This window comes from Canis aureus, chromosome 29 (assembly GCF_053574225.1).
Source record: "Canis aureus isolate CA01 chromosome 29, VMU_Caureus_v.1.0, whole genome shotgun sequence".
NCBI classification, from domain to species: Eukaryota; Metazoa; Chordata; class Mammalia; order Carnivora; family Canidae; genus Canis; species Canis aureus.
Window position 1 is genome coordinate 27,685,143 of NC_135639.1, and position 19,917 is coordinate 27,705,059.

At 37.2% G+C, this 19,917-nt stretch overlaps 1 protein-coding gene and 1 long non-coding RNA gene across 4 annotated transcripts in view; one reads left to right on the forward strand and one right to left on the reverse strand.

Moving 5' to 3' along the window:
• Positions 1–1,068: 1,068 nt before the first annotated feature.
• SLF2 (SMC5/6 complex localization factor 2) overlaps positions 1,069–19,917 on the reverse strand; it is a 51,127-nt gene continuing 32,278 nt past the window's right edge. For 2 of the 3 annotated variants that reach the window (XM_077877927.1, XM_077877926.1), the window contains exons 14-20: positions 19,613–19,710; positions 18,952–19,039; positions 17,182–17,313; positions 16,648–16,725; positions 11,448–11,534; positions 8,369–8,437; positions 2,908–6,259 (exon numbers count right to left, since the gene is read on the reverse strand). In XM_077877927.1, coding sequence (XP_077734053.1) covers positions 6,224–6,259; positions 8,369–8,437; positions 11,448–11,534; positions 16,648–16,725; positions 17,182–17,313; positions 18,952–19,039; positions 19,613–19,710 — 588 coding nt within the window. In that variant the 3' untranslated portion in view covers positions 2,908–6,223. Of the gene's footprint in view, positions 1,446–2,907; positions 6,260–8,368; positions 8,438–11,447; positions 11,535–16,647; positions 16,726–17,181; positions 17,314–18,951; positions 19,040–19,612; positions 19,711–19,917 lie in introns of those variants that run through there. The other variant, XR_013368022.1, reaches the window with a different exon arrangement.
• LOC144301239 (uncharacterized) lies at positions 9,289–10,469 on the forward strand. The gene is made up of 2 exons (XR_013368045.1): positions 9,289–9,761; positions 9,974–10,469. It is a non-coding gene; the product is annotated as an uncharacterized LOC144301239 (long non-coding RNA).

Below are 19,917 nucleotides of genomic sequence, written 5' to 3' on the forward strand. Positions count from 1 at the left end.
TAGGGGAATAGGCAGAAGAGAAGGGGTGTAAAAGAGATAAGTGAGCTTGATGTGATGAGATGGGCAGATTCCTAGGGGGAAACAGAAGGGAAAAGTCAGCAAATAGTTTGGGAGAGACCACAGAAGAAAATCCTAATAGATTATGGAAGCCCAAGCTGGGAAGCCCAGGAAAGAAATGGCTAAAAAAAGTAAGTCTGCAGTACTGTGGAAAAGTGGGCTGGGGTGGGGGGGTGGTGGCGGGTAACAGTGGAGGGAGGGCAGGAAAACTGCTAGCCCCACAGTACCAGACGGGAGAGAAATTAACTTGCAGGGGCCCAGTGGGCTAACAGACACAGCTCCTCCTGTTGTCACAGCACTCACATTGCCAACTTCAGGTGCCTGTGTAGCTGTAGTGATCTGGTGGCAGGTTTAGCATCCCACTCACACCTATACTGAGGCAAACCCTTCTTCTCCTCAAAGGTGCCCTGTTGGCGGACTCAGAACCTCACACATTTTAAATAAGCAAAATGTGTAAATCACAATGTGGAGTTCCAGCATGGCACTTGCAAAACTATAGTTGAGCAGTTACCTAGCTCTGATAATATAGATTTAGATCACAATCCATTTCTCTCTGCTCTCCTCCCACTCCAGTCTCCAAACCTAATGAAAGATCAGATGTGATGGCAATTAATGCAGCTTTACATAGGAAGCCCCTCTGACAGTACTCTTCTCTGCAAATCAAGCTGATAAAATATGAATGAGGGGAATATTGACAGTGGAAGAGACTCAAAAATCAAAGGAAGAAATGATCCTAACCTAGCCATGAATTTGGGTCCTGGGACACAGGGCATTCTCTGAGCAGGCTGTTACTCATCCTTAAAGTTACTACTCTGGCTGCTTCACAGGGTGGCTATGAGAAGTTGCTGTTTGAAAACCTTCTGGTGTACTTCACAAACACAGAATGTAAGATGTGGTTTTGTTTTTCCTAGGCTATTCTCCCCAACTCTGCTCTAAGAAAAATGGCTGTTGTTCTCAGCCAGCTACACACCAGCGTTTGGATCCAGGCTTCGCACAGAGGCAGTTACTCACTGTAGCAGGGATCCTAGGTGAAGGGGGTAGGTATGAACTCCTGAAACTTGAGCAGAAGTTCCCTGAGGCAAAGAACTCTGGCCTAGTCAAGTTGTCCTGCTTCCTGTTCACTGTGGCAGCATTTCTTTTCCTGCTTTGCCATCTCCACCTCTGGTTTGCCCAGCACTCTCCCTTTAGGTGGCGTGATCTTTATTTTGGCCATATATACAGCTGAGGTGCTTCTTCAGTAGGGACTGTCACCAGGGCACCAATGCTGTAGTCTCATTGTTCCACTGTGCCTCAGAAGCCTGTTTTGCCTGTTAAATTTTCCTCCCAGCCAGTCGTCTTGGAGTCAGACCCAAAGCTGGGCCTCTGGTTTGCCCTCTCTTGACTCCAGCCTGGGAAATGGTTAGCAAGGAAAAGGGAGTGTCAGGACATGTCGACAAATGATGGAAAATAACCCCCCACCACCCCTTCTCAGCTTTAGCATGCTGAGTTCTAAAAAAGTCATAAACTGATATATACATATATATGTATTTATTGGTAGAGACAGAGCTGGACAGAGAAGCCTCTGGAGCTGTCAGAAGGAATAAGTACACACACACTACAATTTTAAGGTATGGTTGCTTAGATGTCAGTGAACCCTCCAGTATCTTAAGTTCAATTTATTTATTTTTTAAAAGATTTTTAAAAGCAATATCTACATCCAACAGGAGGCTCAAATACAACATGAGTAGCATGCTCTAGTGACCAAGCCAGCCAGGTGCCCCTCAAGTTCAATTTTAACTGGCATCTGAGAAGAGCTTCAAATTAGAGCTAAATAATACCTAGAATATATGCCAGGCACTTGGCTAAATACTTTCCATGCACTAGCTTATTTAATCTTCATAAGCTCTGAGATAGATGCCATTATTATTCCTCTTAACAGATGTAGAAACCAAGGTTCAGACAGGGGAAGTAACTTGTCAGAGATCAAATGGTTGGTACAGTCAATCTGGGATCTGAGGTCAGGACTAAGATCAAGGTCAAGGCCCTAAACTTGCACAAGGCTATGCTGCCAGCATCCCAGTCCTAAAGGCAATGTTTTTGGTTTTGTCTGGCTGTTACTCCCCCACCACTCCTCTATGCCACTGTCAGAAAAATGCTCACAAGTGGTCTTCTCCAAACCAGCCTGTCAGAAGGGAGAATTACTGGCATGGTTCTAGAACCTGAGGCCTCTGGCAATCATGCCTAGCCCTCCTATGAGCTCATAATAGTTTCTTCTGTGAGGAGCTGTCAACCTGTGTCTCCCCTCAACTGGTATATGCACAGCTGTATCTGCCTGACAGGTTGGAGGTGGTCCTGAGCCCTGCCTCTGCATTGTATGGTTTCCCCCTTTTTTTGACCTGGGCTCTAGACCAAGGGAGTCACGCCAAAGGGATTCCTTTCTAGTCCTCTTTGGCTAATTACGAAATATATTCACCTGGATACCAAAAGGTATGCTTCATCAGAGCCCTGTTTGTGTCGTTCACCACTGAATCCTTAAAAGAGTGCCTAGCATGTAGTAGGTACGCATTAGTTGAATCAACTGAATGAATGAGGTAATATAAGAATGAGATTACTGAATTGCTGACCACAAAGTATGCAGCAAATTATCAAGTGGATCATGTAAAAGTGAACTGTATACATTCACAACTTTATGTATTCTAGAAATACAAGCCAAAAAAACAGACCAGAGAATCCAAAGCAAGAGGGGAAAAAAAGATCAATTTAGAAACTAGGGGATGGGACAGGGAAATAGATGGGATAGTCTATTGGGATAGTTAAGTATCCAGATACTTAACCATCCCCTACTCCCAAACAAATATTACCAAACACATATTTAAACTGAGAAAAAGCATTTTTAATAACACACGCATACATTCATGGGACTTTAAACAAGATGTAGTAAATAAAAAATCTTTTTTTTTAAAAAAAGGAAAGAGAAAAGAAATCTGCATTTACTGTAAACTGCCTATGAGCTGGTGGATTAACTGGCTGACAAGACTGCCCAGGGAAAACAAATGCACAGATAATGAGGTGCACCAACACTGTTAATGAGTAGAAATAGCCACAGATCATGCTCTATGTGCCCAGCCACTGGTACCCTAATCTTGCCTCCTTAGAGACAAACCAGGACAGTCTCTTCTCTAATTTTCCAACTCAGTCACTTGTTACTGGGTCACCTCTTAAATTTTTTATTTTTAAATTTAAAAATTACCCTTGGTTTAAAGACTCCACGCATTATTACTGGCCAGTCCCCGCCAACTATACTTGTTTGCACAGAAATAAAAAGGCAAATGCTCCTAACTGAGCCTGGATGACAACACGTCTTTTTCTCTTTTTTACATGTGGGGAGATTTTTGTGAAGTCAAAAGCAAGCTATTATTTGTACTTCAAAACAAAACAAAACAAAACAAAACAAAAATGCCAACCTTCCAAAAGGTGACAAAGGCACCATTGCCATCAGAAGACAGACAGGAAATGTACAAATGCTGTTACTTTACTGCTACATAGATGCATTTTGTGCATGGAGAGCCTCTTCACTAACATGATATAACTAATAGAATTCTATTTTCCGAGAACAAGAAAAGCAGTTTAGAAAAGGCCAACAGTTACACACAAAAGCATAATAAACACAAGTACCTTAATTTTCGCTTGCAATAAGGGTAATAAGTTTGACATACATATCCAGAAAATTAGACAAGGTTATTTTTGGCACAGTAATACTGCCAAACACACCACCACTCAGTGCAAGCTTTGTTTGCCAAGTCCCAAAAGTGGCCTGACATTCTCTGTGCAATGAACATTTTCTCCCCCTGCTACTATCCCATTAGCTAGGCAATAACAGCAGGAGGGAGACAAAACATGGGGACTCAAGAGGAAGAAGGGTAATACTTGATTTGGGAGAAAGTCATGGGCTACTTGTGCTAAAAGAGAATCACAGAATTTGTATGAGAACCCAATGCAAATACTGACCAGAATGTGACCTGGAGATGGAGACATCTACCAGAGTCATAAATACAAAGGGCCCAAACTGATGTCTGGCCATTTTTAAAGGGACAGATGAAGTATTTTTCTCTAATGAAGAAAGACAATTAAAAATAGAGACTTTTCTTATTGGAACTGCTAAATAAAAATGTATCAAAGTGGTTTTAAATTTGATGAGCAGTTATCTGTTGAAACTGCAATACAAAAGGGTCACTTAAAAAAAAAACCTGAATAACCCACTTGTCCCCCGTCAATGTACACGATTAGAAAATATTTACACGCTGTAATTACAAGCAATATAAGCAGTATTTTATACTTTGAGATTTTGTACACTTTACACAATGCAAAATGAGAAAAATATGAACACTTATAAAATTACACACAAATAATGTATCTACAAAGTATTAAATTACAAAGAGTGAAAGCCCCCATTGTTGGGCAGATAGATGCCAGAGTTTCAAGCTTCTGTCAAATAGAACTCTCTGTATCTATCTCATTAACCATAAGTGGCATTTTCTAATAATACCCTTGAGAGGTAGTATCAAGATAATAATATTCTTACCAGTAAACTCAACACAGAATAAAACTTTTGTTGGTCTGACTCTTGGGGCCTCATTCAACCGGGGTTCTTGGGAATCGGATTTACTTGTCTTCCCTATAAAATCTCTAACTGCTCAATGCTTGACATGGGCTCAAAAGTTACTTATATTATTGTAAATGATAAATTTAAAATAAAATGCTTTTTACTTCTAAGCCTCAATTTAGAGGTAGAAAGCTATTTTTCAAAACTTTTTTCTCCCCTCTTAAACCATAAACCCCAGCCCAATTCCCATCTTCTCCACCATCCCCCCACCCCCCACAACTGGAGACATCAGAATGCTCAGGAAAGTAGTGTTATCCAAGTCAATATTGAAAGAAAAAAAAAAGTTGACATTCTCAGTCAAGAAATAGCCCCCCCACCCCCGAAAAAGATACACTCAGTCAACAAAAGAATTTTTCAGTTAGCTAGTAAGAGTCTATTACTACCAAAGGCTTTAAAGGGCCCTTGGGCTAAGACCAGCATGTGCACTTCTACTAACCCTTTACCATTTAAACCCAAGGATGGCTTTCCAGTGTTTAAGAATATTTAGAGCAGCTGTGGTTTTCAAGTGCAACAACTTTAAAATACAAGCGCACACACGTGCGTGCACACACACACACACACACACACACACACATATGCGCGCGTGCAATGTCCCAAAGAATAAACACCATCCAGGTCTCTGCCAAGCTTATATAAGGTTTTTGGAAACTTGTCCAGATCTTTAAGCTTCTATACTAGACTTCTGTAATATGGCTAACCAAGGGCCAGGATTCTAAGATTTAGCCAAGATTCTAAGATTTAACCAGTATTTAAAATATATATATACATTTAAAAAGAATCCAAAACAAACTGCATATGAATGTTTTGGCATAAAAACAGAGACACTATTTTATAGCTTAACCTCTTCCCCTTAAGGGGATCTGACAATATAAGAAATTTCTGTTTCTTAACTGTTTAAACGTATTTTAAAAACCTAACAACTACAACAAAAAAACTAACAGGTTTGTATCTTGAATAGTGAAGGAAAATGTATGGATTGAAACCTCTCTGTAGTTTATAGGAGTTACAGAAGAGATTTATTCTTTGTTATTAAACTCAGTTCTAAGTTTTTTGAGTCCTAAAATAACCAAGGGGAAAATTAAAACCAACTGGAACTTGGTCTTGATTTCCATGTCCAACTACTTAAGTTGGTCCAAACCCCTTCCTACATATTTCCTGTGATTATCCAAGTGCCATAAATACAACTGGAAAAAAAATAGGATAACTGGCTTACAGTTTAACGAGAGGAGTTAATAGGGGCAGGTTAGACATGCAACTATTAGCTGCTTCTACCCCTCCCCTCTTGTTATAGGATTCTGCTCTTTTTTAAAAGGCCAGTTGCCTTAAAATAAAGCAGATCATGTTTTCTATCTGCTTCAGAAACGGCAATTTCTTCATTACCAGCTTCATACTAGATATTCAAGTGGCACATTTGTAGCACATTTTCTTAGCATTCCATTGGAGTTCACAGCATTCTTTCTACTCTTCTAGGAAAAGGTCTTATTGAATTTCTCTTGGTTCATATTTTCGCTGCTTCAACTCCCGTTAAGAATCTGGTACCCAGAAGTCATGAAGCTGCCCCTAGAAAAGGGAAGGGGAAAAAAACAGGATAAAGGAAAGTTGGATTATGAATTAATCCTTATAAAACTACTAATCATCAAACAGGGTTTTGATAAAGGAAGTAATAAATCTTTATATCATACATTTCTCTGAAAATTTATGGTAATTGGATTGTTTTCACATTTTGTGGTCTAACAATTAAAAAAAAGTACAAAATAAGTGCAAGATGTTTTCCTCATCAACACACACATGTGGAGGATCATATTTAAGAAGATTATGTAAAATTAAGCTAACAGAAAAGTTTTAGTATTAAATTCTTTTAATATCACATCAGCAAAGATGGCCAGGCTAAAACAAGATCTACTGAGATTAGAAACTGAAACAACAACAAAACACTAAGATTTCTAAGAGGCTTCTCTCTCAAAGAGCAGGCATTTATGAAGGGCAATAACAGCAGAAGAGTCAAAATATAAAATAGTTGAGATTAATTTTTCTAATTAATCTTTAGTGTTCCTGTGGCTTTGACATAAACTATAAAGCAACTTCTAGGTCCTATCTACTGAAATCATGGCCCTTGGACCAGCAGCACTGCCATCAGTTTGAGAACCTGTTAGGAATGCAGCATCTCTCAGGTCCCACTCCAGCTCTATCGAATCAAAATCTGCATTTCAACAAATTGATGCCTATATGCACATTAAAATTTGAGAAGCATAATTTAGACAATAACATATCAGTTTGTAAAAGGCAAATTTATATATGGCAATGTAATACCAGGTGCTTAAACAATGCCTCTCTTAAAAGTCCCTTTAGATATGATACCAAATGCCTAACAAAAGGAAAAATAATAAATAAAACTGGACTTTATCACAGTTAAAAACTTTTGTTCTACAAATGATACCATCAAGTCAATGAAAAGACAACACACAGAATTGGAGAATATATTTGCAAATTATATACCTACAAGGGACCTGTATTTGGAACAAATGGAGAATTCTTACAATTCAATAATAAAAAGATAGAAAACCCAATTAAAAAATGAGCCAAGGGTTTCAATAGACATTTCTCCAAAGAAGCTACATGAATGGACAATGGACAGCAAGCATATGAAAAGATGCTCAACATCATTAGTCATTAGGGAAATGTGAATTAGAAGCACAATGATATCCTACTACCAACCCCTTACTAGAGCTATAATAAAAAACATGGATAATAACAGGTGTTAGCAAGAATGTGGATAATTTAGAAATCTTATACATTCTGGTGGGAGTATAAAATAGTGCAGCCTTTTGGAAAAGAGTCTGACCAATTCCTCAAAACATTTAATTACCACATGACCCAGCAATTCCACTCCCAAGCATATACCCAAAGTATTTTCATTTGAAAACGTATGTTCACACTAAAACCTATGCAGAGCTGTTCATGAAAGCATTATTTGGACAGCCAGGAAGGAGAAGCCTACTCAAATGTCCATCTAATAAGTGGATAAATCAAATAAGATATATTCATACAATGGAATATTATTTGGCAATAGAAATGACATACATGCTACAACATGGATTCACCTAACATTATATTATGTGAAAGAAGCCAGTCATAAAAGACCACACAGTGAATCATGGTGTATCACTTATATAGGCAAATCTATACAGACACAAAGAATAGTGGTTACCTATAGGCTTGGAGGGAGTGGGGATAGAAATGCAGGTGGTTGGGGAATGGGCAGTGGCTGCTAATGGGTTCTGGGATTTCTTTTTGGAGTGACAAAGTGTTTTACATTAAAACATTTGGTGGTGATGGCTGCACAACTCTGTGCGTATACTAAAAATCATGTTAAATGAGTGAAATATGATATGTGAATTTTATTTCAATAAAGCCGTTTAGAAAAATGCTCCTCATGAAATAACCTACATTTGATGCAATGTGACATTTTAAAACGGGCTCAACCATCTTTGGAAATAAGTAATAATAAAGCAAACCAAAATGAAAAAACATACACAATTATACTGGAATTTTCAGTTTATCTTAACACATGGAGAAGCAAGTGCTCTGCATACTTTTTTCAAACAGTATAAAGAAATACCATTTAGCAATACTACTAAGAATAAATAAAACTGTTTAATAAAATGACACCTGAGTAGGCCGACAGTTCTGGATTATTTCCTGCCATTTTCCATGTATCCTGGCAACCAAGTCTTTTACCTTAAAAATATCAAAAAGGGGAAAGGGATCAGATCAAAACATCCTTAACTAAAATCAATTTAATGCTGGATATAAAAGATCTGGTAGTTGTGACAGGCCCACACTCAACAATTCAACTTAATTTTTGTCAAGAAAGAGAAAATACTCATCTTCTGGAGAGACTTTGAAATCAGTGATTAATATAAGACGTTTATCCATCACCATCATCTAAATTACTGAATGCTTAGGACTCTATTTTCCCATTTGTTACTAAAGATCATCCAGAAAAAACATATTCCTTCCCTACCTTCAAGACACTTGTATTTTTAACTTGTTGGCTTTTGAACACCCATGTAGAGAAGCTGAAGTGTGGGTTTTGTATACGGCCTAAGGCTTTAGCTGTTCATTGTCTTTCCAATTTCTGTTTGAAAGACTCAAGGCCACAAAAATAGTTGTCATTTGTTCCTTTCCACACTATCAGAAGATCCAAGATTCACTCTTCTGCCTCTCTAGGTTTCTGCAAAGTACTATGAATTGTCTTTAAATAATAGGTATATTCCTACATTTGAAGGCTTAGTGAGTCTCTGCCTGAAACTCAAAATTTCCTACCACTCTAGAGATGCTCAATTAGCTCTTAAACATAACTGCTTCAGAAAAATGTTTTAAACCAGTCAGGAATTTTATAGCTGCTTTGAAGTTATAAAGTAAATTAAAAGGTCTACTTTTTTCTCCATTTAGAGTTCAGCCGATTCAGTTTCTCTAAAATAATCACCATCTTTTTCAATTACAGGTTGTGAAGAGGAAACTCCTCAGCAGACCATCCCCAACGCAATTTTCATAGACCTCTGTGTCTCTCTACACTCTAAGTAAGACGAGCTCTGGCACCAATCTATGCTGGCCCTTAGCTTTAAGAAACAAAAACCTTGGGTGGTCCCCTTTTAGCATGTCTGTCAGCAGTAGCCACTACCACCAAGTTCTACGGGCCAGTAACTCTAGTCAATGTTCAAAAGAATGTGCTTCTCTGAAACTGGTTTCCACTCTAAGGCAAAGAGCTATCCCCTACATTTTTCTGAAAATCTGCAATCTGATACAACTTCATTAGTTGCTCATCTTTGTATTTAACTTAAATCTACTAAAATATATACACATACTAAATCCAAATGGGCACTGTTGAAACGACTAACCTTTACAGTTAATTAATGTAAGATATAAAGTTACAAAGCTGAAACTTCATTTAATGACTTATCCAAACACAATGCCAAAAAAGAATCAGCTCTACACTACAAATGCTCAAAGATGATTTAGAATTAAAAAATCAAAAAAAAAAAAATCCTTAAAAGAAAAGGTTTTTTTTTTTTTTTTTTTTTTTTTTTTAATTTTTATTTATTTATGATAGTCACACAGAGAGAGAGAGAGAGGCAGAGACACAGGCAGAGGGAGAAGCAGGCTCCATGCACCGGGAGCCCGACGTGGGATTCGATCCCGGGTCTCCAGGATCACGCCCTGGGCCAAAGGCAGGCGCCAAACCGCTGCGCCACCCAGGGATCCCAAGAAAAGGTTTTTTAAAAAAAGTGTTTAGTTTGTTTTAGGATAAAATGTTAAAAATCATTTTATTAATACTAAAGTTGCTTTCCTAACTCCATACTCCTATTCAGCTTTTCTATGGTCTTTGAATACACTAAACTTTAAAAAAAAAAGCTTAGTAAACTTACTGCTGAATTATTTCTATCATAGAGCTCAGACTAGGTGATGCAGAACTCAGAAACCTTTCATGCATTCTCTAATTAGGATATTCAAAGAATAACAGATAACTTATTTCTTCTCTATGAACAAAACAAGTTTTCAACCATCACAAAATGTTATAACCACTTTTAAAACATATTTAATTAAACAATGCTTTTAATCCTCAAAACTAACTTAAGCCTAAAAATCTTAATTTTGTACCATGAAAAAAGAAACTGTAAGTTTTATTAGTACTGGAAGAATTTTCTCTTCAGGTGTCAGGAGTTTTAGAGTAGAGAGTATAGTAAAATGAAAAATGTATTTGTCTTGAGATTTTTTTTCTCTTTCACTTTTTTGACTTTAGGAAAGTGTTTTATTATTTTTTATTTATTTTTATTTAAATTCAATTTGCCAACATATAGTATAACATCCAGTGCATCTCATCATGTGCCCTCCTTAATGCCTATTAGCCAGTTACCCACCTCCCCTTCGGCAACCCTGTTTGTTTCTCAGAGTTTGGAGACTCTCCTGGTTTGTCTTCCTCTCTAATTTTTCCCCACTCAGTTTCCCTCCTTTCCCTTATGGTCCCTTTTACTGTTTCTTATATTCCACCTATGAGTGAAACCATATAATTGTCTTTCTCTGATTGACTTATTTCGATCAGCATAATACCCTCTAGTTCCATCCACATCAATGTAAATGGTAGATGTAGATATTCATTCTTTCTGATGGCTGAGTAATATTCCACTGTATATATATTCTCTTCCACTTTTTTTTTTTTTTTAAAGTAATCTCTTCACCCAATGTGGGACTCGAATTCATGAACCCAAGATGAAGAGTCACATGCTCTACTGACTGAGCCAGCCAGGCGCCTCTCCTTTTATTTTATTTTATTTTATTCTTAATGTTTTATTTATTTATTCATGAGAGATAGAGAGAGAGAGAGGCAGAGACACAGGCCAAGGGAGAAGCAGGCTCCCTGTGGGGAGCCGAATGTGGGACTCAATCTTAGGATTCCAGGGTCACACTGAACCAAAGGCAGACGCTCAACCACTGGGCCACCCAAGCATCCCTACTTTCTTTCTTTCTTTTTTTTTTTTTTTGAGGCATCCCTACTTTCACTTTTAATCTAGCTAGAAGTATTTACTAGCAGTTGATTTGTTATTAAAGGAAAAAGTCATATTTCTCATCTTACATTTTCTTTTAAAGAGAGGCTTATATGCTTCTCTTTCTCAAATATTAATTTCCATTAATTAATGGCCAAACAACAACAGCAAAACCTAACAATTCTTATAAAAAACACACTTACCTTAGTTCTATAGAATAGTCTAGCATCTTCCCTAATATCACACTTAACGTGCTTTTCCAAAGCCCCACAGAGATGCACGAAGTGTTTCTGTGCAAAACAAACATGAGGGATGAAAACAACTCTGAAGCATTGCAAATTAACAGAGATGATGTTGCTAGAACAACTAACAATCATTTAAAAATCTCTTTCTCTAGTTAGTGATTTCTGATATTAACCATAACGTAATAGTAGTCCTATTAGTGAAAACAGTAACTGCCACAACAGTAAGACTGTTAAGGTTTACTGCTAATTAACATAAAAATATATACAAACATGAGAGTTGTTTTGTTATATATTAAGCTACATTAATGAAAATGTGAATTCTGACTGTGATTTATGCTCAGAAATTTAGAGTCCTTTTTAAGATTTTATTTATTTATTTCAGAGAGAAAGAGAGCATAAGCAGGGGGAGAGGGAAGGACAGAGGGAGGTAGAAGCAGACTCCCTGTTGAGCAGGGAGCCTAACAAGGGGCTTAATCCCAGGACTCTAGGATCATGACCTGACTCAAAGGCAGAAGCTTAGCTGACTGAGCCACTCAGGTGCTCCTCCTTCTTTTTTAACATATTCTCTAATGGAATATTCAAGTAACAGCTTACTTTTTCTCTATGAACAAAACAAGGTTTAAAAAGTTTTTTTTTTTAATAAAGATTTTTTTTAAAGATTTTATTTATTTATTCATGAGAGACACACACACACACAGAGGCAGAGACGCAGGCAGAGGAAGAAGCAGGCTCCATGCAGGGAGGCCGATGTGGGACTTGATCCTGGGTCTCCAGGATCACGCCCTGGGCTGAAGGCAGCACTAAACCGCTGAGCCACCTGGGCTGCCCTTTAACAAATATTTTATATATTTATTCATGAGAGACACAGAGAGAGAGGCAGAGGGAGAAGCAGGCTCCACGCAGGGCGCCTGATGCAGGATTCGATCCCGGGACTCCAGGATCACGCCCTGGGCCGAAGGCAAGCATCAAACCACTGAGCCACCCAGGGATCCCTTAAAAATAGTTTCTTGAGAAATTAAGTGTCTTAAGTTTGAGATGTGTATTGTCCAAAACATTCACTGTCATATATACAGTATAGTAAGGTTGAATATACTAAGGTGAGAATATAAACGGACACTTTTTTGAAGGGAAACGTGATAACCATTATTTTACAATAATTTAAACTTGAAAAATTTACAACCTATGATCTAGCAATTCCAATTCTAGTTTTCTACAGAAATGCTTATATAGGTTGGTAGACATGCAAATAGCATGTTCAAGTTAGTCTGTGTATAATTACAAAGAGCATAATACAATGTTCATCGGTAAAGATTTTGAAATACTATAGTTATTAGAAGTGTTAATATCTTATGGCAATAAAAAAGATAAGTTGCAAATAATATGAATAGTATGACTCCATTTTCATTAAGGTAATAAGTTAGTATATACATAAATTATGGAGAAATTTATAGGAGGGCATGGGAGTCTTTTACTTTCTACTTTATATAGTTTTATAATAATTGAAAAAAATTTTTTAAGAGTTTATTTGTTTATTCATGAGAGACAGAGAGAGAGAGAGAAGCAGGCTCCATGTAGGGAGCCCGATGTGGGACTCAATCCCAGGACTCCAGGATCATGCCCTGGGCTGAAGGCAGGTACTCAAGCACTGAGCCACCCAGGCATCCCTTTTTTAACTTTTTTAAAAGATTTTATATTTTTACTCGTAAGAGATAGAGAGAGGGAGAGACATAGAGAAAGGGAGAAGCAGGTTCCCTGCAAGGAGCCTGATGTGGGACTTGATCCCAGGACCCCAGGATCATGACCTGAGCCAAAGGCAGATGCTTAACCACTGAGCCACCCAGGTGCCCCTATAATAATTGAATTTTTAAACAATAATCATTGCTTTAACCAAAAAAAAAAAAAGAAAAACAATTTAAAAGAATGTGAAGACCACATAAGAGTAAAACAGATAGATGACTACATTAGGTTCCAATCAGGAGAGCAGTTTTAGGGGCAGGTGGCAGGCTCAGTCAGGGGAGCATGTGACTTGATCTCGGGGTTATGAATTCAAGTCCCATGTTGGGTACAGAAGTTACTTAAATAAATAAACAAACAACAACAACAAAAAGAGGAGAGCAAACAAAATTCTATGTACAATGGTGTTTATAAAAATACAAAGACTACTACACAGAGAAGGAAACCATCAACAAAATGAAAAGGCAACTACTGAATGGGAGAAGATATCTGCAAATGATATATCTGATAAGGGGTTAATGTCCAAAATATATAAAGAACACCAAAAAACAAACAAACAAAACCCTACAATAAAAAAATGGGCAGAAGACCTAAACAGATATTTTTCCAAAGAAGATATACAGATGGCAAAAAGATATCTCATTGTGGTTTTGATTTTAATTTCCTAGATTATTAGTGGTATTAAACATTTTTCATGTATCTTTTTGCCATCTGTATACAGGGGTGCCTGAGTAGCTCAATCAGTTGGGTGTCTGCCTTTGGCTCAGGTCCTCATCCCAGGGTTCTGGAATTAAGCCCTGTGCTGGGCTCCCTGCTCAGTGGGAAGTCTGCTTTTTCCCTCTGCTTCTGTCCTTCCCCACTGCTCTCTTTTTTTAAAAAAATATTTTATATATTTATTCATGAGAGATACACAGAGAGAGAGAGGCAGAGACACAGCCAGAGAGAGAAGCAGGATCCTTGCAGGGAGCCTGATGTGGGACTCGATCCCGAATCCTGGGATCATGCCCTGAGCCAAAGGCAGAAGTTCAACCGCTGAGCCACCCAGGCATACCTCTCTCTTTCAAATGAATAAACTCATTAAAAAAAAAAAAAAAAAGTGAAAGAAAAATAAATATAGTTAAAAATAAAGTTAAAAAAAATCATATCAAATCAAAGTTTACTCAAGGATATAGAAGACATGGAGAAACATCCCAAAATGATCTATGAATGCATAAGAATTGCAACAACATTTTTTAGGGGGGTGGAGGCAGAAATTGATTCTTTTTTTTTTTTTTTTTTTTAAAGTAGGCTCCACATCCAGCATGGGCCCAAGCAAGGGCTTGAAGTCATGACCCTGAGATCGAGACCTGAGCTGAGATCAAGAGTCAGAGGCTTAACTGACTGAGCCACCCAGGTGCCCCAGCACAAACTGATTCTAAAACTCACTTGCAGGGCAGCCCGGGTGGTTCAGCGTTTCAGTGCCCCTTCAGCCCAGGGTGTGGACCTGGAGAACCGGGATCGGGATCAAGTCCCACGTCAGGCTCCCTGCATGGAGCTTGCTTCTCCCTCTGCCTGTGTCTCTGCCTCTCTCTCTCTCTCTCTCTCTCTGTGTCTCTCATGAATAAATAAATAATTTTTAAAAAATATATAAATAATAAAACTCACTTGCAGAAAAAACAAGTATCATCTTAAACAGAAAATGCTGGAAAATATTTTAAAATATTTTGAAAATAAGTGAACAGATCTATATCAGATATCAAATACACTATGTAAAAATAAAGTTAATTAAAACTGTTGTCTTGGGACAGGAAGAGCAAATAGATTGATGGAAAAGAGTCCAGAAAAAGAACTGGGAATTGAACATGTAATAAAGATGGCATTTCAAATTGTTGCAAATTGATCCTTGAAATGAGACAATGGGCCACATCACCTTACACCTATCAGAATGGCTAGAATCAAAAGACAAGAAATAGCAAGTGTTGGCAAAGATGGAGAAAAAGGAACCCTCGTGTAACTACTGGTGGGAATGTGAACTGGTGTGATCACCGTGGAAAGCAGCATGGAGGTTCCTCAAATATTTAAAAAGAAATACCAAATGACTCAGTCATTCTATTACTGGATATTTACCCAAAGAAAACAAAAGCACTAATTTGAAAAAATATATGCACCCCTATGTTTACTGCAGCATTATTTAAAATAGCCGAGAATGGAAGCAACTTAAGTGTCCAGTGACAGATGAATAGATTAAGATGTAGTATATATGTGTATGTGTGTACACACATATATATGTGTGTGTATATATATATATATAATAGATATGTGTGTATATATATATATAAAATAGAATACAGCCAGAAAAAAAAATGAAATCTTGCCATATGAGACAAATGGATGAACCTAGAATGTTAAGTGAAAGTGAAATAAGACAGAGAAAGATAAATACCATATGATTTCACTTATATGTGAAACCTAAAAAACAAAGTAAGTGAATAAGCAAACAAAAAGCAGAAACAGACCTATAAATACAGAGAACAAACTGATGGTTCCCAGAGGGTAGGTGGGTGGGGGACAGTGAGAGGCTATGCAAAATGGCTGAAGGGGAGTGGGAGATACAGATTTCCAGGTATGGAATGAGTAAGTCATGGGGATAAAAGGGTATAGCATAGGAAGTATAGTCAATGGTATTGTAATAGTGCTTCATGGTGACATATGGTAGTTACACTTGTGGTGAGCATAGCATAACATATAAACCTGTTGAATCCCTATGTTGTACACCTGAAACCAATGTAACACTGTCTCCTTAAAAAACAACAAAAAACCAAAAGCAAAACAAATAATAAAACCTAAGACAACCCCTCATGAACCAGTCTTATGTCCTTTTCACAATGCCTAAGGAGGTAATATTAAGTTTTAAAACAGGTTGGAATACCGACAGTATGAAATATGATGACTTAAATAAGAACTTTCTCCAGAAGTATGGATTATGGAAGTATGGGAAGGAAAGAATAATTCAAAATGAAAATCTTGACATGGGGAGATAATTAAGAAATGCATACGTAAAGTAGCCTGACTTACTATTAGTTTAATTTTGAAGTCAAATTTTTTTTTTCCAAATATTATTTCTAAAGAAAAAAAAAAGTGTAGTGGGAGAAGAGATGGGAAGACACCAGCTAAGAGCTGGTCCATTTGGTGACCCTGGTATTACACTGTTGTCAAGTTATGATGGTTAAATTACACTCCAATAAACAGAACTAATGTGCAGATAATTCTTGCCAAAGATATGGTTGCAAAGTTACTATTACTTCTCTTTTTCCAGGGTATACTGGGATTTCTATAGTAAACCCAAAGTTAACTTTTACAAAGTTTTCTTCTATAAAAAGAATGTTCATTCATTCCATCAATAGTGGCACTTATTAAAAACAAGAAAATACTAAAAACTACCTACCCGTTGTCCAGAAGAAAAAGAATGAGAACAACTAACTTCACCAACTAAATGAAGAAGAATGTACGTCAGATAATATGCCTGTTAGAGAAATAAAAGAAAACACCCATGAATTAGCTAGCATAGATACCATCCCAGTTTTTTACACATTAGGAGAGTTGCCCAGGAAGGACTAAGAATTTGCTAAGTTGACTGAGCTGGTAAGTCAGGAAAAGCCAAGCATTTAACCTAGGCTTCCTGATTTCTAAATCAAGTGCATTCCCTTTGCCATCTTGCAACTGCCCTAGTAAAGGAGTACCAAAAAATACTCCCAGTATTAAATTACCAACAACCATCGTTTGACCTCAATTCTCAACTCTCAGGGTTACTGAAGAATTTCATGACAGCTGTAAGTAAAAAATATCATGCACTTTATAATTGTGTTGCTAGAATGTACCTAAGTCTCTAAATCCAGAAATGCCTATGCTATTAGCTTGTCATTAGGAAACTGGCACCAGTTATATGTATTCTTTTGAGAGATGATCTAGCCCCAGATACCTGCTTTTCAAGTTCCAAATGAAGACTATCATCAATAGTGCCATTTGGCTGTTCAGCCCTTTTCTTCAAGACCATTTTCTTCAACAAATCAGAAGGCTTCATTTGTACAAGATATCGATGTAGGACTGATATCTATCAACAGAAGAGGAGAAATTGAACAGTTGCTCTTTCTTAATCTTTTTTTCAGTGGTCCTCTGTTCATTTTGCCTTCTCTAATTTTGTTCCTTTAGCTTTCTTTATAGTCCAGGGATATCCAATTCTCCTTTACTTAAAAGTTCTCATTTGCTTAGAAGGGATTTTAAATTAAAAGATTTGATATTTGTAATTGAGGATAAAAGCTCAAGGAGGAGACCAAATGGCATTACAAACAGAATGCTTTCTCTGTGAAATTATTTTAAAGTCAGCAAAGCTAAATCTCTCTAAGAGTAGAAGTCCCTGAATTCTGAAAAGAATTCTTTTTTGATGGAAGTATCACTGAAAGAACTGACAGCTATTTGCCTGGTGGCTCAGAAATGGTCCCCATATATCTGGAATCAAATCTACTTGAACTCTGCTAATGAAGAAACCAGCTGTCCCTTGCAATCTGTCTCACAGCACTCTGTGCATACTTCTATCATTCTTACTACACTGTACTAAAATGGCTGGTTTATTTTGTTTCATCCTAGATTGTTTTCAAGAGCAGAGTCTCTAATTTATTTTTTCATCCCTAGGACCTAGTAGAGAAAAGAGCATTTGTATTGAATTGCAATTCATACAAGAACACATCTAGAACAGGTTAGATGTTGAGTTTTAAAATTCCAACCATGTGTAGCCCCCATAGCTCCCTCAGTGCTATTAATGTTTGTAAAAAGCTTTCAGGACCTCTCAGTGGAGCTTCCTTTTTTTTTTTTTTTCTAATTTTTTTTAATTTTAAAAATTTATTTACGATAGACACACACACACAGAGAGAGAGGCAGAGACACAGGCAGAGGGAGAAGCAGGCTCCATGCACCGGGAGCCCGACGTGAGATTCGATCCCGGGTCTCCAAGATCGCGCCCTGGGCAAAGGCAGGCGCCAAACCGCTGCACCACCCAGGGATCCCTCAGTGGAGCTTCCTTTGGACATACTTAAACCCATCCATATATACAGGATATATTTACCACTGAACAAGTACTAGAGGACAACCATATTTAAGCCCTACAATTTAAGGATTATTTAATATTAAAACAGGCACAAGGGATGCCTGGGTAGCTCAGCAGCTGGGTGTCTGCCTTAGGCTCAGGGCATAATCCCGGGTTGGGGAATCGAGTCCCGCGTTGGGCTCCCTTTGAGGAGCCTGCTTCTCTTGTCTTTCTTTGCCTTTGCCTCTGTGTCTCTCATGAATAAATAAATCTTTAAAAAATAAAAATAAAAAAATTTAAAAACTTAAAAAAACAAGTACAAGATGCAATTATGTGTAATAGTTCTGCAACTTCTAATCTTATGATAAAATCGCTAACCTTGATAAGGTGAACTAATAGTCTCATATATATCACATTTTGATTTTCCCACTAGTATTTATACATTGATTCATCTAATTGTCCACAATTAACCTATGGTATTGGGTATGATATCATGTCCATGTAATGGATCTCAATAGTTAAGTACCATTTTAAAGTTTATATGAACTATATAATTATGCTTGAGAGTTGAGATCTAACCTCAGAACTTTTGACTTAAGAACCATCACTTTTCCTTATACCTCACTATCTTTCCCATTTATGAAAAGAAAACAAAAATATTATTTATACCTGCAGATTACTGGCATTAGGGATATCTTCATGTTTCTCATCCAAAAGCTTTGAAATAATCACTAGGCTGAGGCACTGTCTTAGTTGCCTGGAATTAGAATTTAAAGTATTTAGAATGCATTTTAATCAATACTGTTTGAGATGCAAAGATGCAAATAAATGAGCCCAAAGGAGTCCTTCTAAATGGAAACATAGCTAATATTTCAAGAGACGGCAGTACAGGAACATATAAACTTTAATAGAACTGTAAGATTTTCACGTAAAATATTTGTACTTTAAGTTAGAATTGTCTGAAACTCAGGCAAATCATTAAGAGCCTTTATCTTTGGCCCTGCTGATTCACTGAAAGAAAATCTATTTTATTGCTCACATTTATGTTTACTAAAGTAAAATAAAAAGAAAAAAAACTCATTTTCTTTAACTCATTCATTTTCATGATATGTGCCATCTGTATTGTTATAAGCTAAAATTAAAAATCAAGGATATCACAAAATGATCTAAGCATTAGAATCAGGCTGTCACAATGCCTTTCCCCATGGCCAACTATGAAATAAAAGACTGATCCAACATTCAAAGAATGATGAAAGAGAATAAAGGACCAAAGTATTTCATTAATGTAAATATAAATTTTTCTTGATGCTTATTTCTCAATTTTCTATACCTTCCACGTGATGTCCAGTTAGGAACCAGCTGTACCAACCACAGAAGGTTGTGTGGATGACTAGACAGCTCATTGATGGCCAGACAGAGTTCAGGCACCTGAAAACAAAGAATAAGCAAGATTTTTCAAATAGGTCAGTGGAACTAAATCATCCACCATCCCTTCTTGCCCTTATGGAAGCATTATTATAAAAAGAGCCTCATTTTCAGAAAAAGCATGGAGTCTAGGACCTGCTAAAACAGACACAGTACACAGATTCAGTTTTAAACTTTGGAAGAGGGGATCCCTGGGTGGCTCATCGGTTT